Consider the following 21,595-nt stretch of genomic DNA (forward strand, 5'->3'; position numbering starts at 1 on the left):
AAAACACTATTCATTATTCATCTTCCCTCTCCCACACTAGTTTCATTTAACCCTATCCGGTCACTCTGGGACGGGGTGACATTTAAACCGTGATAATCTTATGTATTCCGCTACACGTCGGGGCAGGAAGCAACGGCCCTGCGCTGGTTCGCATAATCAACAGCGAGACCACACTCGCATTCCGCCTGCTTTTCCTTTGAAATACTTCCCCAAAGCGGGTATCCAAAAGAGGAAAATCTTCCGGCAATGCATTCACAGCTGTGGAAGGCGGGAAAATCCCTTGAATATTTAAGCATATATCAAACACTGTAACAGCCCACCCCCCCCCCCCTCATGGTGGCTTCATGTAAAGTTAGTGGATTTTCCCACAGCCTGAAAACTATCCTGTAAATAATCCGCTTGATCCCGAAGACCTCCTTTAACTAGTTCCTATCCCGGACAAAGTGGAATTAAAAAGTGCACACAGAGCTTCCGAATCAGACATGTATCATGACAGGTTATTTATTGTTGGTGTGTTATTGCATGCTGCATGTAATTCCTTCATAGTAAATCGAGAGAAAAAGCATTAAAGAGGGGAAAAAAGAAAAAAGGAGGCGTCAATGAAGACACAACCCACAGGCACTCAGCTTTGCAGACTTGTAGCCAGCACAGTTTGTAACAAAGACAATTATGTCAGAGAGAATAATTAAACGTTTGGGAGCAGTGCAGTTGCCTTTTCTCAAAAAAAAAAACCAAGAACTAAATCGTCTGGCTTTTACATCAGGAACATCAGGAAAGAACAGAATTACTTTGCTGTAACAGCAGCAGTGCATTCACCTTTTCCAAGGCCGCGGAATGCAGCCTGAGAAGTAACGTTGACGGAAGTGTCCGCCGAGTCCGTGCAGCTAAAACAAACTGATTTCCATTTAATCAACGTTGAAAATAAAATAGTTCAGCCGAAACAGAAAACTTAAAAAGTTCAAGTTGGTGTTTAAAACACCAGGATTTTCACCCGGCGCCTTCAGTATTTGTTGATCCCAAATATCCGTACTCCGTGAAACTGAGGCAGCTTTGGAAGGAGGACGCTGAGGAGGGAACTTGTGTTGATGACGAAATGCGTGGGGTCGTATTTTGTGTAGAAACTGGCGAGGATATACCTGCAAAAGACACGAGGGCATCAGGATAAACATGGACTTAAGCTCAAGACCCGAAAATACAAGAAAAGCAGTTTACTCATCCGTCTTCCGCTGACATTTTATCAATGAGCTCAGATGCCTGAACATCTGTAAAGTTATGAAAGGCCTCTAAAAGAAATAAAAGAGACAGCAGCTCTGCAGCTTTACAACAAAACTGACAAGTTGACGACAATAGTTGTATCTTGTGATTTTTTTATACTGAATGCACTTGGGCATTGCTCGGGATCATACGGTTTTATTTCAACCATAAACCGCCAGGTTATGAACTTGTTTTAACCTCTCAGCCACCGCTTCCCCACAATAAAATGTGATATCATACAGGTCTTATTCACAACAATGGCGGATTGTCACATCCAGTTAATAAGAAAGAATCAAGGATTGGTGATTTAAAACGTCACCGCTCCCAAAATAACCAACTAAAGTCATCGAGTCCTAAAAGCTGACAGCTTCTACCTTCCCTGGTGAAAAACATCAGTCCGATAGTTGGCGATCTTCACAACAGATTTTTGAGCGAACTGATAACGCAGACTGCTTGACCTGCATATGGTTCACAAAAGAGGCCGAAGGTCTCACTCAAGATTTGCATGAGTTTCACCGCCAACGCACTCGATTCATGAAACCGCTGTGCTTAACCTGGACAGATGCTGGGCCGGTTGCCCAAGCAAAAGTGAAACTCGCGAAGCCTGGCGGCGAAAACAAAGGGACTCACAGTACGATGGGTGAGATGGTGAGGAATTTGCGCGACGATGTAAATTGGACACCGTAGTCCATTTGTTCCCAGTGTGTGAGCAGACGGGCTTTGCCCTGGTCTGGTGTTTCGAAGGGAGTCCCCTTCACTGTGTGAAGAAACAGGTACATGACCTGCAAAGGGGGGGGGGGGGGGGGATGCCACACAGCACAGACACACAACATGTACACATTAAAAACAAACATTTTCAGTCAGTCAGTTGTTGAGTCATTGATATATAAAAAAAAAAAGAAATACCCCAGACATACAGACTACAAAGTCCCCAACTAAAGATAATCAGTTCACGTCATGAATGATGACAAGGACAAGAAAATAAACACATTTATGCCTTAGGAGTCCAAAGCTTTGAATAAAATTGCAACTCTTGATTAAAAAACAAAAACTTGTGATGGTTGAATCAAAGGAAAAGTTGCATATCTGCATTATTTATATTCTATTCTGAACGACAATAAGAGACTCACAAATCAATGCATCAGCTTTCATTAAATTCATTGTAACTGGGGATTACCTTTTTTTTTTTGTATGACAAGTTGGTGAATCTGCTCACAGTTTTTCTAACCGGTGGGTTCATTGCTTGATAGGTTGACTGTGAGTGGTTGTTCAGTTTGTTAACTTTAACTTGGCTTAATTTCCTGACTTCGTTTGCAAACTTACTCTCAACTCAGCCGCCACCTGAATGATTTTACTCTCAGTTTAAGACATGCTTTTACCCAACAACTCACAACTTTTCTCACATGGACCTTAAGTTTTTGACATAATGGATCATTTTGCAAGAAACACAAGCACACATGCCGTGTGCTCGCGCACAAAATAAAAAGTCGGTCAAATTGGTGCGGCCCGAAGAAAATACCGCAATTCAAACGGTCAACATTACAAACCATGTTGTGGATGACGTTGGTCAGCGTCCAGACGAGCGGCACAGTGAAGAAAGGGATACTCAGCAGGACGATGTGCAGCACCACTGTCAGCAGCAGGTAGGTGAGCCAGATCCCTCTGCTGTTCATCACCCGCGTGTTGGGGTTCACCTCACTGTGAGCTACGCCCACATTCATCTGGAGGAAAGAGGAGCGTGAATATACCAGCTGAGTATGAAGGAAATAAACTGCAAGCACTGTGTACTGGTGCACAATGCAGAAAGAAAAAACAAAACAGTATAGTCAAATACACAAAAGTACACCAACGTCTCTTCTGGCTATTGTGGTTTTAATGCAGACTGCAAATGGGGACTCTATTGTGAGAGAAGTCATGGGTTTGAAGCAGAACCGGGCCTGTCTGTATGGAGTTTGCATCTTCTCCCTGTTCATGGATGGATTTTATAGTACTCGGTTTTTTTCAAGTGACTGTATAGGGAAAGTATAAATATAAGGGATATATCTCCCTGAGGTGAGAATGTGAGTGTTTGGTTGTTTGTGTCCGCGACCTTGAATTGTATGCAGTGGTATGAAAGATGGAGGGATGGATTAAATTCAATGCTACTCTTTATTAGTTAAACATGCGATATGTGATCAGTGAGTACTGCGATCAGGATATTGACTTACAACAATGTCTTTGTAATTTCGGAATCGGGACTTCCAAACAACAATGACCAACAATTCCGTTCCTTGACCTAGTTTAAAGTACCGTGTTTTGCCTTCACATCATTTTTCATGTGATTTTTTTCCTGAATTCGTGATACTTTATTTCAACTTCTTGTCTTTGCCAACTCCACCCGCCGGGGGTGACACCGGATGGTAAAACACGCGCTTCCCACCGCGACATCACTCTGCTAATTAAACTAGCTGCAACTTTCAATCGCAACCAAAGCTGAACAATAAAGCTGTGGAAATAGCATAGCGATACGAGATCGCTTGATCATAACTGCCCACACGGAGGTCAGTGTGTTACGAGTTGACGACAGGTACAAGTGACGCTCGGTAGCTACAAGCTAACTGCTATCCACAGGTTGACGGGCGAACGTGGCGTTAGTTATAATGTGGACGGACAGATTGACGCTGGCGGGGTCAACGCCCCTGTTAACCCGCGACTAACGAGCCCGGCCCAGGTGGCACACGAAGGCATTTAATCGTCACATTTCGCCGGGGTAAACTTTACCTTCCTGTGTTGTCGTAGCAAACCAGGAAATTCCTTTTCTTTCTCTCTCTCTCTCTCTCTCTCTTTTTCTCTTAAACCCCGCCCTCGTGGTGTTTTGTGGGCCGGCTCCTCTGGATGCTTCAGCCCCGCCCCCCTCATCCGCTGCAGGTAAACAGGTGAGCCGGAAGGAAGTGGCCCCAGTTTCAGAAAAGAGCTCCAAGAAATCCCCCACCACTGCGCCAAAACATGAACGTGAGCCACAGTTTAGGGCTCAATGTTAATTCCCTTACAGCTGCTAAAACGCCTGCAACAATGCAGGTGTGGTTCTTAAACATGCAGTCGTGCAACATTAAGAAACCAGGCCTTGGTCAATCTGTTCTCGTCTATTATATGTCCGTATCCAAACTGCTATTCCTTATAAAAAATGTTGGGAAGTCCTGATCTGACTCCTGATCCGTAACATAGAGTTGAGTTCTGTGGGCTTTACGAACTCATAAATCTGGTGCATTGGTTTAGTTTTGAAAAGTTGGGTTGGAAAGAGGGGAGGGAAAGCAAACGTTTATTAATCAGGACACTGTAGTTGGTTAATGTTTATTTTACTGTACATATTGTAATTTTCCTCTGTCACTGTGTGCATCGAAATGTAACTGCCTAACCCTGCTGTTTATTTAATTATTCTTATTAATAAAACCAATTAAAAAAACAAAATTAGCAATTAAAGAAACAACAGTTAAAAAAAATCTTGGGTAAATGTTGTTTTTTCCTAAATCATTTCTGATTTAGTCTATTGTAGAGGTTATCCAGTCAGGTTACGAAACCTTCCATAGCACAGGGTCAGCTTTATTACGGGGTTTTCAATGACATTCTCATGGCATTAGATTCTGGGAACCATGTGACGCTTGTCCTGCTTATCCTCGCCGCTGCCTTCGACACCGTGGACCACAATATTTTATCATACTGCTTACAACATCTTGTGGGTATTTGTAGTTCTGCCCCGGACTAGTTGGCGGTCGTATCTGTTAGATAGAACCGATGACCATAAACATTTCTGATTCTGAATTCTCCTCCACTTCCCCGTTTTTTCTCTCCTTTGTTTGTTTTCCCCACATTGCTCAATCTTAATGCCCCTTCTTCTCTCACTTTATTTACTTCCCCTCGGCTCTATTCTTTGTTGTGCTGATGACAGCCAAATGTATGTACTGTGGAAATGGAAGGATACCTAAACTCACTTTCACTATCGAATGTCTAAATGACATTGCAGCCAGCAAAACTGATGCCTATTCTTCCAAGCGAGCACTTTGAGACAGAAATCCTTGCCTTTATCACGTCTCAACTGGATTATACTGTCACTCATTCTATTTTGGAGTCAGCCAGACTTCCCGCTCACGTCTCCAGCTGGTTCAAAACGCAGCTGCACGCCTTTGTCCACGTCTTAAAACACAACTTCAATCACTGGCTTTCAATCCAGCATGACATTGACCTGATTTTATTTGTTTAAATTGTATTGTTTATTTGATTTTTTGGTTTTCCTGTTTGAGTTGTATTTCATATTTGTATGTCTTATTTTGTTTGATGTTTCAAATCACACTCTTCATGTACAGCACTTTGTTTTCAACCGTGGTTGTTTTTAAATAAAGATGGTATGATATGGTACCTTCCTCATAGAAGTGGTACATAAATGCTCATCTGATACAAAACCACACTAATCCACACAAATCCCACAGCTCAGGTGGTTTGTGCAAAAGTGTTTTGAAAGCAGAAGTGGATGCTCCAGGATGTGTCTTGTGATATTTTCTAGTGTGTGTATACAGACAAATAATGCCTTTGTGTCCATGCTGTGTTATCGCTGGTTCCTCTGTGCCTGAGTGCTCCTTTGTTATCCCAAAAATTTCTATGAACCCGTCATTTAACCACGGAATTACTCTGGCAAGATCCTTGAGCATAGAAAAGAGGCTTTGATGCCTGTTCTGTGTGATTCCCACAAGTGTGGTCTACTGATGTGAATGATGAAATTCACAGTTTTAAAAAGTCCTGACCCAAAGTGCCATTTAATATGATTTTGTTTGGAGAACTGAGCTGGTGCAAAAAAAAAAAAAAAAAAGAGTCTGGAGTGCCACGCACCGCAAAGTCAGACATGGAAACATGACTTTTGTGACGGATTGAGAAGCTTATACTACTCCAAGGAATCACTGCAGAGATGATATCTTTTTAGTTTGCTTCAGAGCAGCTCCGGATCCCCCCCCCGAGGGGGTGGGAGGAAGTGGTCTTTGACATTGATGTTCAAACTTTTGATTTATTTTTTATTTTTGCACTCCAATAATGCCACCGTGATCCCATGTATACAAATCGTTACACTTCTGTTTTCATCTTATCAATGTCAATTTTAATGTGAGTCTTTATTATTTCTGCTCACTACTTTTTAGTTGATTCTGAAAATTCCTACTTTACATTTAAGATTTGGACTTTCTTAAACATTTTTTCTTTTATGTTCACTTTGCAACCTACATATAAAAACGCATTTTTTTTCCTATCACATAACCTTTATAAGCAACATTTTTGTAGCATGTCAATGATTCATCATTTGGTGCTAGATCATTATTTATTGTCCTCCAACTGGTGCAAAATTTCCATTCTTCTACAGAATGATTGTTCACTACTACATCTGGTCTTTTAGTTTCACAAAGAATGAGTTAGAAGGTGTAAGGTGACTTTCAGTTATGCATCATCAGGTCAAAGATATTTATCACTTCATCAACAGTGTGAAAATGAAGGCTAAATCCAGGACAAAAGATATCATAAAATCACAATATCTCGATTAACATTTGCTCTATCCTGCCCTATGCTCACGAAAAGTTTATATCTTTTAATAATGTGTCACGTACTTTGTCTTATAACCACATTACATAACATCCAATACGTCATGTTACTTTGATATTAGTGTTATGTCACGATAAGCCTGTGTCTTTTATCTCTATGTGTATTTATTTGTGCTCTTATCTTTATCAAATAAAAAAGATAAACACTGCATTCACACATGCAGAATCATTGATTTCCTGCACAATCGGTGGACTTTTTGCCTTCAGACAGTTGATGACTGTGGGCGGGACGTAAGGGAAGGCTGAATAAATTGTGAATATGGAGTCAGGCAGAAAGAACTTCCTTGTTGAGTAATCCTGTACCTTTGCACTGAGCTCACTCCTTCACTTCCTCTTCCCTTTTAAACGTGACAACTTCCTGCTTCTTGCTGTGAATGACAGCTGACTTGACATTGCATCACCAGAGTATGACATCCACTCATATCAGCTGTGATCAAAACATGCCGACTGTGCGGAAATGTGCAGGAAGTTGTAGATCTCCGAAGAGCAGCAGGGATGTTTTAGGAAAGCACGGCTTCCTTTTTGTTATCTCTGCGTGCTCTGAATTGAATTCATTCATAGAAACACTGAGTTCCAAAGTTCAGGTAACTTTCTAAATTTCCTCAACAACTTTTTATGTTTCATGACAAGAACTTTCCATTTTTGTTCTTTCTTACAATACATTCTTTTCCAATGCAGCACACAGAAGCCTTTTCATACAGCATTGTTTTATTTGCATGTATTAAGATTACATAGGTCCATATAAATAAGAAATAAATATGATTTTAATAAATAGAAAAAAACAAATAATTCCACTGGAACTATTTTGTGCATCGCGTGACAGAAATAGACAAGAAACACTTGTAAATCCATCATGTTACTGAAAACAGCACTAGGTGTTTTGATCAATGTGATCATACAAATGGTGCAACTGCAAGTCAGCACATACACGTTCACATGCATTTTGCTGTCGAGCTGGAGTGAAGAGATGGATCTCCAACAGCAAAGACTCGAGCAGTGAGGATGGAGAAGGAGAAGAGCCTGGCCATGACGTAGTGGCACAGTGGACCCTTCCGCCAGGAGGACGTGAGCTTCTCTTCACTGGTGTGAGACTTCTGTGTTGGAATCAATTAACAATTAAAAAAATGTCATTTGGCACTGGAACAGTTAATAATTCCTTTGAAGTTGATGGAAAAAAATGTGCTTACCTCGTCCTGCCTCCACTCCGAGGGGGAATTCATACACGTGCTCATGTCTGTGTGCAGTTTGTGCAGAGCTGGTTTCACCTCGCTGGCAAACGCTGAGCAGCTTTGAAATGTGGAGACCCTTTCCACTTCAGAGCTGTAGCTCGAGAGGACACCGAGTATCTTCCCAAGACATGGCTGAGGGAAGAAATTGTGAATAAAATGTCAGAATTAGTAGTGACAGGCTTTTTTTTTTTTACATTCATTAATATCTCCCACACTTAAGTGATGTGAGAGGCAAGCTGATAGAATTGTAATAGTGATGTGTGCTTTGCTGGTATTACCGAAGACTTGCGTTTGAGGGAGTCGGGATCACACATATCTTTTGCCTCTATCCAAGCAAGTGAAGTGTTGATATTTTCCTGAAGTGTGGTGACACGGTGTTCCTGCATATAGTTCGGAGGAAAATTAATTGTCAAAAGAAATAGAAACAAACAAACAAGCAAAAAAAAACATTCTGCTGTTTTGCAAAGTAATATTCCAAATCATATGCCAAACATTAAGTCAAATTAGTCAGTTGGGGTTACGAGTAATTCAAATTAAAAACTTTGAGGGGAAAAAAATCGCCTCAACGTAAATATATGAATATTCCAATGCAGTATAGCAATGTAACGCTTCCGAAAACAATGATAACATCGTTATTGGACGTACCTCGACAGCAGCTTTGGCCACTTGGTTCAGAAGCGCAGAGCTGGCGCGCACAGCCGCGCACGCATCTTGCGCACCTGAGGCGACAGGAGCGGCGCGTGCAGCCGTGGCAAAAAGCAGAAAGAAAAGAAAAGCGGCAAACGCTGTGAAAGACAAGTCCATGATGAGGGTTTGGTTGTTTGTCTGCGTCCTGGCGGTGTCCTCCTGTGGGCGGGTTGGGTGGATGTTGTGAGCGCCCGGTGGTGGTGCTGATGCTTTTAAGTGGTTTTGGATGCGGGTCAGACCGCAGTGACTCAACCCAGGGGTTTCCTGCATCATTCAGGTGAGTTCATGCTGAGTGCAAACAGGAACAATGAACGTGTGAATGAGCAACACACTGAGTCTGAATTACCATGTGAAGGGATAATCAGAGAGCGAAATGAAAGTGGGATGTAAAAGCAGGATCCTCTTATGCCTTCACACGTTTATAGTACATATAGAGTTCCTACTTTGTATTCTAAATGTATTTGTTTTCCTCACTGAAAAACATGCATATAATTAGTCACGTTTCAAATATTAAGAGCACTATTAATTGATAGTGATGTATAGTAGTCGAACGTGAACCGGTCAAGCTTCACATCACATCGAGGAAGTGAGAATAACCTTTACCATTTCAGGGCAGTGAGTTGAACTGTGTCTCATTGGACAAACTTTCCATCTGTGTCGACAATCTGCCCCCTTTTTCTACCAGAGAAAACCCTTTGCATTTCAACTGAAAAGAAAACATATGCATTGTGAGGTCGAATGCTAGGGAAGGCACAATATACTTCCCTTATCCTTCCCATTGATGTTAAGAATTCTTTAGATGGAAGTGACTAATTCAATGCTGTCAGCGTTTTCTCCCAACTCACACACCACATAAAGTCATTAATCATTTTTTTTTGGCCCCTTCAAAAAAGGACAAGTTAGACAAATTAGTGCTTCAGTTTATTATACAAGAACAAACCATTGTAATTAAAACAACATATTTGCAACTTAAATTCTCAGTGTGAGGGAAAATTCAAGACACATTTAACTCGGGAGCTCCTGTTTGAGAATGAATTGTTATAATGTGGAAAAAAATGGAAAGCATTACTTTAAACATCAATTATTATGTGATGTGAGATAAAACATACAGCATGAAAGTTGGAGTGGCTGATGGGGGGCTCATTGTCTTTTGAGACTTGTGAGATCATTATTTTCATGCTCAGAGGAAGCTTTTAATTTGACACCTGTTAAGACTTTATTCAGCCTGAAATGGTGGTGATACTTATGGTTCTGCACACAATCTATAATGTGCTACTGTGGCAGCCCATCCACCCTAATCAAAGTTAACTTTACGTACATATATGTAGGAAATGTTAACTCTGATTAGGATAGGCAGGGAAGTAAATCAATAAAGTATGCTTTCTTCTCCTTTGTTTTTTATAGTAATTTTCTGCTGAAAATGTAAAATGATGCACTCACGTTAGGAAAAGGACTCCCACTGGACACCAGAATTTTTTCTGCTGCTGTGATGCCCTTAAGTGTTCTTGCCCCATATTAGAGAATCACTGGGCAACTTGCTGATGGATGATGGTCTAATGTTTGGCATTCTCTTCTCAAGTGGAGATATACCTGGTCTGAATCTGGGTTTAGGGGGTCTTTCTGTGTGGGGTTTGCATGTTCTCTTTTTGTCTTTACCAACTTGATGACTTTAAATGGCTTATAGGTGTGAATGTTTGTGTATTGATGTATTGATGACCAGTCCAGGGATATGCTACCTTCAACTATTGGCTGGGACTGTCTCCAGCTCTCGGATTACAGCTTGACAGTGTACAAGATGATTTTTAAGTTTCTAGCTCATGCAGCGATTGATTGTTTGAAAGTGTATATCCATCCCATTACATATGCATTAAATTGTTTCATTGTGTTTCAACACCACTGCAAACTATAACCTCAAAAGTGTATGCATGCTTTATTTTAGACATCTCAGACCGGTATTACCTTTGTGAACAGTTACCACATTTTTACTGACCAATCTGATTTATTTATTTAAATTGTCCCAAACTAAACGGAAGATTACGGTGCATTCACGGGCCAGCAGTTAAGCCACCCAGTTGCGTATTTCACTCATTCGAATGTAGCAATTTCTTTCCCCACACGTGACTACATTTAACATTTGGAAAAACGAATAAAGCTGAATACACAAACGTTGGAAGCTGCATTAATTCATTGTGCAAAACTGCGGACTAAAATAACGGACCCGTGAGGGTTTTAATGACGCGCTCACAGAAACAAATCTAGAATCCCAGCTGCCCCTGAACACACCTTGCCCCGGAAGAGTTTATAAAATGTGTTATTGTTGTGGGGACGCGGTGAGCATGGACTCCCGTGTGGCGAATTGGGCCAAAAGCAGGTCTGGGAAACCTTTTTAAACCGTTTAATTCTGTCGAAAGGTAACGATCTAACCCCCCCAACACAAATAACGTTTTTAGCAGAGGTTGATTAGCTCGGTTTAGCCATAAATGCCGCTGTTATTTGGCTCAATAAGCTAACGATCATTGGTTAATAATCGTCAGCTGTCTGCAATAATTACACTCACGATCAATATAAACCCTGTTGCGGGATGGAATGAAACTGGGAGCTTAAATGATAAAACATGACTACTTAAAATGTTTTATTGTTTGTTTGTTACTAGCTTCAGTATTGGCTTTTAAGGCTGTTTATGCTGTTTGTTTGGCAGGTGTGAGTATATTTTGGTTTGTTCGAGTCGGTTTCAGTGCGCTTTAAATACGAAACAAAGGTTGAAATGTCTTATTGGAATGTTTGACCGTTTAACTCTTGATTTGCGGCCACAGATCTAAAACCACTACACATAGACCTGTCAGAGATAAACCCTTAAGGCATTTCTTTATCCCATTCCAGGTCCCTCTTTCTGTATTTTCTTCATTTGTTGACCTTACAAATCTGTATGTAGAATTGAAAGAAAATGAAGTAGACATTTCACCACTTCAAGTGCTGTTCACTAGATTAGACTGGATAGTGTATTTAACAGATGATGCCACTTGGATAACCAGAGAAATGTATGACATGATATACATTCCTTTGACTTTCTCCTTTGCTGTAGAATTAAAAGTGATATTCCAGGAAAAGCTTGCATCAGAGATAAAAGCTACATGATTTAGATTGATATTTGAGTTGCACCAATCAAACGCGTGCACAAAAATTATTCACAGTGATTTTAATCTTCCTCTGCAGATTGATTTAGAAGTGTCCAAGATGAACTTTGACGGTCTCGATGCCGGAATGGGGGAGTACTCACCCAGTCTTCATGGGACTCTGGACGCAGGGCTGGAGCCCTCCATGGACCCACACCTCAACCCGACCCTACTGCAGGCTGTGGAGCTGGACCCGGAGGGGCTGGCTGTGCCCGTCCCCGAGTCTGTGCACCTGATGGAGGGCATGTTCTCCGAGCTGCACAGCGTGGTTTCAGAAGTCGGCATTCCAGTTACCGCCACACATTTTGACATGCAGGAGGAAATGCTGTGGATGGGAAACCATAGAGTAAGGGCGTTCATATTGCAGGACTACAAATTGTTTCTATGATGTGATGCTGATCATTCGGTCCTCATGTTTTCGTGGGTTTTTTTGTTTGTTTTTTTACCCACAGGGTCATGTAACCTCATTTTTTGGGCCAACAATGGGCCGCCACTCTTCTTTCCAAGTACATTCAACAGATGACATTCGACACATTCAGAGTTTGGAAACGGGTGTGTTGTTTCTGTCCAAGTGCAACCTGAAATGCAACACTCGCGGGGGTCTTGTCATGTTTGATTATCCGTAAGTATTTTGGCGAAATCTTTGTGCTGATTGTATTCAGAGATTATGTGCAACTTTAAAACTTTTTAATCTTAGCGATTGTTCTTGTAATTTATTTGATTAAAGATTGTCGTGTGTATTTCAGGATGGACGAAGGCGCTGATATGCACAGTCTACTCATGACTGACAACAATACATTACTCATGGGGGGATTGCAAAATTATGTGGTTGAGATGGATTTAAATGCAGTTCAAGAAACACAAAAAGTAAGATATTGAGATATCCTTTGTCTTGTATTAGCATCGATCAAAGACCTGCTAATGTCACAGTATTTATTCACGTTCTACTTGTAAAAACACCATCGACCGTCTGTCTCTCTGCCAGTTCACTGTTGAGGTGCCTGGAGTTGCGATCATGCGGCAAACTGGTCGCTTCTTCTTCTGCGGCCACACTTCTGGCAAGGTACGACTGACCCGATCACGACGGTTCAGGAATGACATTCGACTTCTCCATTAAAATGTCACCATCCGTCAAATGCAGGTGACCCTTCGGGATTTGCGCAGCTTCAAAACGGAGCACGAGTTCGACGCGTTCTCCGGCAGCCTGTCGGACTTCGACGTTCACGGGAACCTTTTGGCCGCCTGCGGGTTTTCGAGTCGCGGACTCAACGGCTTGGCTTGTGACCGTTTCCTCATGGTGTATGACCTCCGCATGATGCGAGCAGTCACTCCACTTCAGGTGCACGTTGACCCCCTCTTCCTGCGCTTCATCCCTACCTACACTTCGCGGCTGGTGATCATCTCGCAGACAGGTATTGACCGGCGAATTCATGTTTTGTTTAGGTGTTTATCAGAATTGGCAAAACGGTAAATGAAAAAGAAAAAAAAACATGCTTTTGATTCTTGCCATGCCTGGGTCTGTAATTTCTGCAACGATCCGGTTCCATCCTCCAGGTCAATGTCAGTTCTGCGAGCCCACTGGACTCGCCAACCTGGCAGACATCTTTCACGTCAACACAGTGGGGCAGCTGCTCATGAGCTTCGACGTGTCGTCCAGCAAGCAAGCCTTGGCTTTTGGGGATTCGGGAGGATGCGTGCACCTGTGGTCCGACGCGCCGGAGGTTTCGTTTAACGACTACTCTCGGGAGACCGACTTCGCGCTGCCCTGCCTGGTGGACACGCTGCCTCAGCTGGACTGGAATCACGACCTGCTGCCCCTGTCTCTCATCCCCACGCCGCTGACCAGCACCGAGGCGCTGCTGTCGGACTGGCCCACTGCCCTGGTCACTCCCAGCCCCCGGTAATACAGCCGTGATTATAGTGTGTGTCGAAGCTGCTCATGACTTGGCCATTGCCCAAATGCATTTGTCCAATTATTGATTGCAAGGTGTTTTTTCATTTTTTATGTTATTTTTTTTTTAAATCTTGATCATTCAATGACTAATTGGTCTTTGAAGGTATCGTGCTGAAAAGTGTGAGCTGTATTATTGTGTCCTAGCAATCCATCAACTTGGGGGGGGCAGGAAATGCTGGAGGGAAAACACAGAATGACAATCACACTCATGAATCATACTTGTGGACAATCTTTTAGTATTTGACTAAAAGATTACCCACAAGTATGATTCATGCTTGTTTTTGGACTGGGGGAGGAAATTGTAATATGCATAAACAGCCCCCCCCCCCACACACACACAAATTATTACCTTCACAGTTTCTCTTTTCTGTGCTTGTATTTGCCAAACATATCTTTATGTTTTTATTATGTGACATTTGGAAACTGAAGTGACCACAATGGTGCACCTTGTTTGGCACGCAGATATAAAATACAGTTTGTTGCTTGACGGTAGTTTTTTCAAATGTTTCTATTCTCATGCTTGCTTTTTTTTTTTTTTCTCTCAATCATTTAGAATTTTATACTTCCAGTATCTTCAGTAAACATTATTTGTGTGCTGTTGTTGAAGTCCGAGTGGTATTTATGAAGTTTAGATTTCGCTGGTTTGCCTTTTGACGGCCTCTCGTTCCGACAGGCGAGCTCCTCCCGTGGACCCGGAAATCCTTCGCACGATGAAAACTGTTGGCTTCATCGGTTACGCTGCAAATCCTCGGACTCGTCCTCGAAACCAGGCATGCTCAACGCGTACACTTCAAATAGTTAACAGTTAAACACATTCCGCATTTCTGTGATTTCAAGGCACAGTTTTAACATCTTCTCTTTGAAATGTGTCAAAGTCATCTGTAAATTTTGACGACATTTAAATGTGATTTGTGTTCCAGGTTCCTTATAAGATTAAAGATGTGGAGCTGGAATATGATAATTATAACCAGATCCCTGAATCACCGATTGGGCGTGACGAAGAACCACACCTCTACATGGTCCCCAAAAAGTTCCGAAAGGTTGGACTTGATATATTTCCGTCTATTTAAAAAAAAAATTATTCCTCTATTTGTTTGTATTCCGCTATGCTAGTATGGTTTCATCCTTTCTTTTGAGGCCAGAAAACAGCCACTGCATCTTATAATAATAATAATATTAAGTGCGTAATATGTATATGTTTTTGTTGGACCAGGTCACAATCAAATACTCCAAACTGGGGCTGGAGGACTTTGACTTCAAACACTACAACAGAACATTGTTCGCTGGCCTCGAGCCGCACATTCCCAACGCCTACTGTAACTGCATGATCCAGGTGAGGAGCTCAGCTGTTGGTTGGTGAAACCTCATCTATTGCTGTACATTAAAAAGAAAAAACAAAAACAAAAAAATGTTGTCTTTCATATAGGTTTTGTATTTCCTGGAGCCAATCCGGTGCCTCGTGCAGAATCATTTGTGCCAGAAGGAGTTTTGTCTGGCCTGCGAGCTCGGCTTCCTCTTCCACATGCTGGACTTGTCACGAGGAGATCCATGCCAGGTAGATTTGTATTACTTTTTGAACCGAATAAGAGTAAATTGATCCTTTTGCCATTGCTAATATTACTAAGTGTCTCCCTTTCTGTGGTTACTTGGACCATAAGTGATTTGAATAAACACTGATCTGTTTAAATTCTTGTTAAACATTTCAATCTGCTCAGTTGATGCCATATAACCTTGTACATGAATAATCAGAGTCGATGTGAAGTGCATTTGAGTCCCCCCCCCCACAGTCTGAGCATTTTGTGCATGTCTGTTATATAAAACATAACGCCTTCTGTCTCCTTCCTTAAGGCCAGTAACTTCCTCCGAGCGTTTCGCACCATCCCCGAAGCCTCGGCGCTGGGCCTGATCCTGGCGGACTCAGACGAGCAGACGGGGAAGGCCAGGCTGGGCCGCTTGATCCAAAGCTGGAATCGCTTCATCCTCACTCAGCTCCACCAGGAGACGCAGGAGCAAGAGGGTCCGCAGGCCTACAGAGGAGCCAGCAGCAGGTCGGAAAACACTTCCCGGAGGCGCTTAAAGGTTTGGCTTGAAATGCAAGCGAAGAAACGTGTCCGTTGCGTCCGCGTTTTGTTTGCAGTTCGCTGGGCTCCTCTGGCGAGTCTGCCATCGGAAAGCTGTTTGGGTGTGAAGTTGAAAACAGCAGCCTGTGCCGCTGTGGGAAAGAAACCGTGCGCTCGTCCCTCACGTTGCTCTTCACCATGCATTATCCGGAACAAAACTCCCAGGGTGAGTGTCATGCGCTCCTTCAGCCTGAGAAACCGCCAAAGCTGGACCAGCGAGGGCTATTTGTTGATGATGCGCTCATTTTTTCCGATCAGAGAAAACGGTGAAGGAGTACGACTTTGCTGAGATCCTGAAGAGGAGCATCTGCCTGGAGCAGAGCACTCAGGCCTGGTGTGAAAACTGCGAGAAATATCAGCCCACAGTGAGTCGCAGCTTCTATTCAAACGTAACAGCGGGCGATTTAGGAATTTGTCCATCGACCGGTGACGCTCCTGTGCCATCTTCTAGGTGCAGACACGCAACATCAGGTGTTTACCAGACGTGCTGGTCATCAACTGTGAGGTCAACAGTGCCAAAGAGGCTGAATTCTGGAAAGTGCAAGCAGAGGTAGGGGCCGCTACTTCTAGTTTTATTTTCGCCACGTTTCAAATATAATAACATTTCCAGAGGAATCGTATGTTTATTTGTGTCACGACTAATGCAGTTGTTTGTTTTTCACAGTACGCTTTTAACAAGGCCATGCAAATGGAACCTTCCAAGCCTAAAGAGCCGCCACCTTTGCCCACTGAATGGTGCCTGGAGTAAGAACCCTTTCAATACTGAATAATTAGCGTTGCACTGTGCTGTGTTTTCTCCTGGGCCCTACTTTAAAAAAACAACAACAAAAAATCTGATTATATGAGTCATTAGTAAGCACATTTGAATTGAAGTATAAACCCCACCTAGAATTGAACTGTTTCTATCTTTGTAGTGGGGAGGAGGTTTGCAGTGTGGAGGGCATCACCTTCGACACTCGAGCAGAAGACCTGCGACACGTGTGGATCCCTCTATCAATGAAAATGTCCATCAGCAAAAGTCAGGGACTGGAGATTAACCGCTGGCCCGAAGGAGAGGAGGTGAGGACGGCCGGTCTTCAGATATAACTGTGTCACATGAATTTATTTAATTGGCAGATAATCTGAGAAAAAAAATCGAGTGGACATTTTATTTTCTTGCTTCAGCAAAACATGAAAAAACCTCAACTTTCATTCTCTGATTTCTGGTTGCTCGTGTTAAATTTGACTTTATATTGTCAGTATTTACTTGGCGATGGTTCTCGTCGTGTGCTGGCAGTTGAACCATCTGAAAATGGGAATGAACTGCCACCAAGGGGGTGTGGTGAAACGACAGTGAAAGTGACAGGTTGGAATTCGGGACTGAGAACAGCTGAAGCCCGACGAATGAACTTAACCTGAATGATTTGGACTTTTTGAGATGCAAACGTCATTTGAAAGTTTTTTGGGAAATGAAGTAAATTGTGACTAAAAGGTAATGATGTTTGTGGAGCAGCTGAGTGCCGCTGAAGAGGCGGAGGGCGCCGCTCTCTATGACCTGGTGGTCACGGTACCACACATCCTGGACGCTCGCACCGGGGGAAACCTGGTGGCTCACATCAAAGTGGGAGAGACCTACCATCAAAGAAAAGAGGTGAGAAGCTTAAAAAAAAAAAAAAAAGACGGTCAGACGAGTGCAAATCAGTGCTCGCATTTATTCTCACTTTCAAACGGACGCGTGTGTTTCAGGGAGTCACACACCAGCAGTGGTACCTCTTCAATGACTTCTTAATTGAACCGATTGACAAGGTAAATGTTCTCCCCAATCCTTAAACACACACTGACTGAATGTGTGCAGCGATGTCAACTTCTTCTTTTCCCGCAGACTGAGGCGGCGCAGTTCGACGTGAGTTGGAAAGTTCCCGCCATCTTGTATTACGCCAAGCGAAATTACCACACCAAATACGACCTGCGCAGTGAGTTTCACAACATCCAGTCTGGACGTTTTACTTCCAACTTAAAAAGACCCATTCGGACTTTGTTTGTTTCGGTTCTCGTCTCAGTTAAAAATCCCATCGACGCCAGCGTGCTGCTGACCGAGGCCTCGCTGGCTCGAAAGCAGAGGAAGAGCCACGCCACCTTCATCCCTCTCATGGTCAGTGAGATGCCGCAAGCCGGTGACCTGGTGGGGCTGGACGCCGAGTTTGTGACTCTCAATCAGGTGAGTCTGTGAAAACGGCATCACTTGCAGTAAAATCAACACTTATTCTCAATAATGTACATTATTAAAAGATTCGATTGTTGTTCTTGATGTATTATAGAGTGAGTGCTATGTGGCTGGCAATTGACTGAAGATCGTTTGTTCTGGCTGTTCTCTTGCATGTTCACTGTTAGTGTGTATAATTACTCTGAATGAACTGACATCAAATGACTTCCACCCTAATGACGCCACGTTTTTCTGGTTTGGCTCACTCGTATTGAAATACTCATTTCTTTCATTGTGCTTGTTCCGTAGTTAAACTTGAACTTATTATTTTACTTAAGAATCAAATCTGTTAAAAGCTGATGAAAGTTGATTTCAATACTTAAACCTATTTAGGAACAAAGTCGGGCCACATATGATGAAATAATATATATTTGTATTTGATGCATGGTCATTATTAATAACTTAATATAGGCTCAATTTGTATCAGAGCTGTTTTACTGAATCACATAAAATTCTTTAAAGTTTGTTGAGGCCATGTTGATGGTTTTATTTTCATACTCGAAACCCCACTGACCAGTGAAAATACTAAAAGCGTCTTGTTGCGGCGGCGTTTCACCCGCAGGAGGAGGCGGAGCTGCGCAGCGACGGCACCAAGTCGACCATAAAGCCCAGCCAGATGTCTGTGGCCAGGATCACCTGTGTGAGGGGACAGGGGCCCAACGAGGGGGTTCCCTTCATCGACGACTACATCTCCACGCAGGAGCAGGTGAGCGACGTCGTGCAGTGAAAACACAAAGACGGACTGTGGCGACATGCGTAGTTTACCACCATCGAGTATGGAGTGAGTGAATAACGCAATGTAAAGCGCTATATAAAACCTCTGCATTATTATTTTGTTGATGAAAAGGAGAACTCATGGCGAGTTCAACTCAGGCTTATTGAAAATTTTTCTTTTTTTTTTTCATTTTATTATTTATTTCATTCATTTAAAACAATGCAACAACAGCATTTCATATGAATGAAAAGGAGCAGAAAGAAGTCAAACTTATAATGTCTGCCCCTTATCAACACAAAACTCGTTTACAGTTCCAGTTCATTTCATTTGAGCTGTCACATGCAGCCGTTTTATTTCCAAAACATCAAACACAAAATAAATAAATAAGGTAGATCTGCTACTCCGCAGTGTCGTATTTCTGTAACATTGATCATTTAACAAGTTTCTTAAATACATCAATGGATTTAGAAGTTTTAATTTTACAATCAAGACTGTTCCACAGACTGACTCCTTCGATTGGGATGCATTTTTCCATTACGGCCGATCGAAACCTGGGTTTTGTAAAAACCTCAGTTCCTTTCAGTTCATATCTACTTTTTCTCTTGGCGAATCTGTTTTGCAATTTGTTCGGAAAAATTTCCAGATGAGCTTCAAACATGGTTTTTAGAAGGTTATACTCCACTAAATCTTTAAATTTCAGTGTTTTTAGTTGTCTAAATAAAGGATTAGTATGGTCTCTGTAACCACTTCCACTAGCGACTCTAATCGCTAAAAAAAATAAAGGCGCAACAGTCATGATGGAAGCAAAGCATTAATTTTCATGGACGGACTGATGTGAATCAACAAAAATAACCACATGATAAATGACCTTTGCGTTAAAGTTTGACACCTTTGCCTCACGGCCTCGCTCAGGCTTGTTGTTGTCTGGAAAGTGTGGATCGTCTGGTCCATAATAGACGTCAGTCTGAATTTCACAGAAAACTGACTCAGTCATTCAGAATTTTTAATGACTGTTGAACGTTATGTCATTTCCCACTCAGGTCATTGAACTTTGTTTACTTTTATTGTGCTCTTGCTGTGGTGATTGTTGCGCCTCGACCTGTTTGTTCAGGTTTTATGTGGCCGGTTAAAGAAGACCAGTGTTTTTATAGTGACAATAAAACCTGCGAAGCAAATGTTGACTTGAGAGGTTGTAGTGATGGTGTGTTTTTTTTTTGTTTTGTTTTGTTTTGCCAAGTAAATCTGCGACTGTTTGTTACCTCCAGGTGGTCGACTATCTGACACAATATTCCGGCATCAAACCAGGAGACCTGGATGCCAAAATTTCTTCGAAGCATTTGACCACTCTGAAGTCCACCTACCTGAAGCTGCGCTTCCTCATCGACACGGGAGTCCGCTTCGTTGGTCACGGCTTGCAGAAGGACTTCCGTGTCATTAATTTACTGGTATATATTTTCTAACCCGCTGTGGATCATGCCTGAGTACAGATGATCAAAACGAGATGAAACGTCCTCTTCATTCTGACTTCTGAAGTTTACTTTCGGTTTTTTAAGGTCCTGAAAGATCAAGTCATCGACACGGTCTACCTGTTTCATCTGCCTCGCAAGAGGATGATCTCCCTGAGGTTTCTTGCTTGGTACTTTCTGGGTAAGAAGCTTCAGGCTCGGCTCATAAAAATGTTAAGATTCCTTTTGTTGTGGACACGGGAGAAGCTCTGGCTTTGGCAGCTCGACACTAAAGAAACTCAGAGGTTACGAACAGCCTAAAATCAGTTAAATTGTCAGTAACGTGCAGGTAAAATGCAGCAACAGGAGCCGGCGTGATTTGTTGTTTTTTTTCCCTCCGTGCTCCCAGACCTCAACATTCAGGGGGAAACTCACGACAGCATCGAGGACGCACGCACCGCCCTCCAGCTGTACAGGAAGTTCCTGGAGCTGAGTCGAGGAGGCAACAGCGACGAAGTGAGGAAGGTTCTGAAGGGACTCTACGAAAAAGGCCGCCAGCTGGACTGGAAAGTCCCCGATTCGGACGCAGGAGATGGTCAAGGTAGCCCAAAAAGTACGACGTTTAGAGCGACTCGGTTGTAGCCCGGGCGGATGAGTTCAGACTTGAAGCGCTTCCGGAGAAATTGAGCGAGCTGCTGATCGGCCGTGTCGTTTCCTTCATCAGGTGCTGCCGCGTTTCCCTCTGTGATGGGGCTGTGAGCTGCACCCGCACCTGCTCTCCACCTCAACCCCACCAGGTTTACTCTCGTTCACACCGTGTGACGTCTCAACGGAGGTCTGTGAAGTCGACTACTCTTCAAAGTTTCACTTTGGAAATGTTTTTGAAACAAGAAAATTAGTTTGTATTTACAGATTTTTTTTCTTATTTTTTAACTTTTCTTTAAGAAAATGAAGCAGCTGTTTTTGTTCATGTAAATAAAACATGAGAGCTGTGAAATATTTGGTGTTTGATTGTCTTTCAGTGAGGAAAAAAACCGTTGAATCTCTGCAGCACATCAGTTTACTGTTCCTATTTTAATTCAATATTGTGTTTTTACTCATTGAGCCTCGTCTCAAGTTTAACGTGTCCCCAAATTACTTTCAAACTCAGAAATAAAACGA

General features: G+C 42.5%; 2 protein-coding genes across 4 annotated transcripts; one reads left to right on the top strand and one right to left on the bottom strand.

Moving 5' to 3' along the window:
• Window positions 1–501: 501 nt before the first annotated feature.
• Window positions 502–4,069, bottom strand: ormdl2 (ORMDL sphingolipid biosynthesis regulator 2). The gene is made up of 4 exons (XM_080496087.1): window positions 4,015–4,069; window positions 2,802–2,975; window positions 1,885–2,036; window positions 502–1,136 (listed from the first exon to the last, which is right to left on the bottom strand). The coding sequence occupies exons 2-4, from the start codon at window positions 2,973–2,975 to the stop codon at window positions 1,001–1,003; spliced, it is 462 nt and encodes a 153-aa protein (XP_080352213.1). The 5' UTR covers window positions 4,015–4,069; the 3' UTR covers window positions 502–1,000.
• Window positions 4,070–11,079: 7,010 nt separating this feature from the next.
• pan2 (poly(A) specific ribonuclease subunit PAN2) lies at window positions 11,080–21,430 on the top strand. 3 transcript variants are annotated; one of them, XM_080497015.1, is made up of 26 exons: window positions 11,080–11,156; window positions 11,999–12,304; window positions 12,411–12,580; window positions 12,705–12,825; window positions 12,944–13,021; window positions 13,100–13,370; window positions 13,513–13,858; window positions 14,586–14,682; window positions 14,833–14,952; window positions 15,126–15,245; window positions 15,339–15,467; window positions 15,761–15,960; window positions 16,050–16,198; window positions 16,291–16,397; window positions 16,484–16,582; window positions 16,697–16,776; window positions 16,947–17,091; window positions 17,525–17,662; window positions 17,758–17,817; window positions 17,894–17,984; window positions 18,072–18,229; window positions 18,837–18,980; window positions 20,255–20,434; window positions 20,543–20,636; window positions 20,844–21,047; window positions 21,159–21,430. In XM_080497015.1, exons 2-26 carry the CDS (start codon window positions 12,020–12,022, stop codon window positions 21,191–21,193), a joined length of 3,621 nt encoding a protein of 1,206 aa, XP_080353141.1. In that variant the 5' UTR covers window positions 11,080–11,156; window positions 11,999–12,019; the 3' UTR covers window positions 21,194–21,430. The 3 variants fall into 3 exon arrangements, with proteins under 3 accessions (XP_080353141.1, XP_080353140.1, XP_080353142.1); XM_080497014.1 differs by having other exon boundaries at window positions 11,106–11,196; XM_080497016.1 differs by having other exon boundaries at window positions 11,106–11,196; window positions 20,844–21,035.
• Window positions 21,431–21,595: the final 165 nt, after the last annotated feature.

This window comes from Blennius ocellaris (genome assembly GCF_963422515.1).
Source record: "Blennius ocellaris genome assembly, chromosome: 5".
NCBI classification, from domain to species: domain Eukaryota; kingdom Metazoa; phylum Chordata; class Actinopteri; order Blenniiformes; family Blenniidae; genus Blennius; species Blennius ocellaris.

What these genes read in the sequence shown, in the direction of transcription:
- ormdl2 (XM_080496087.1), bottom strand. Translation starts at nt 2,975, where the DNA reads ATGAATGTGGGCGTAGCTCACAGTGAGGTGAACCCCAACACGCGGGTG. An exon ending in CCAACGTCATCCACAACATG is followed by an intron (nt 2,037 to 2,801) that starts GTTTGTAATGTT and finishes CCCCCTTTGCAG; the next exon opens with GTCATGTACCTGTTTCTTCA. An exon ending in ACCATCTCACCCATCGTACT is followed by an intron (nt 1,137 to 1,884) that starts GTGAGTCCCTTT and finishes TGTCTTTTGCAG; the next exon opens with GTATATCCTCGCCAGTTTCT.
- pan2 (XM_080497015.1), top strand. Translation starts at nt 12,020, where the DNA reads ATGAACTTTGACGGTCTCGATGCCGGAATGGGGGAGTACTCACCCAGT. An exon ending in GCTGGCCCGAAGGAGAGGAG is followed by an intron (nt 17,092 to 17,524) that starts GTGAGGACGGCC and finishes TTTGTGGAGCAG; the next exon opens with CTGAGTGCCGCTGAAGAGGC. An exon ending in TCTTGCTTGGTACTTTCTGG is followed by an intron (nt 20,637 to 20,843) that starts GTAAGAAGCTTC and finishes CCGTGCTCCCAG; the next exon opens with ACCTCAACATTCAGGGGGAA.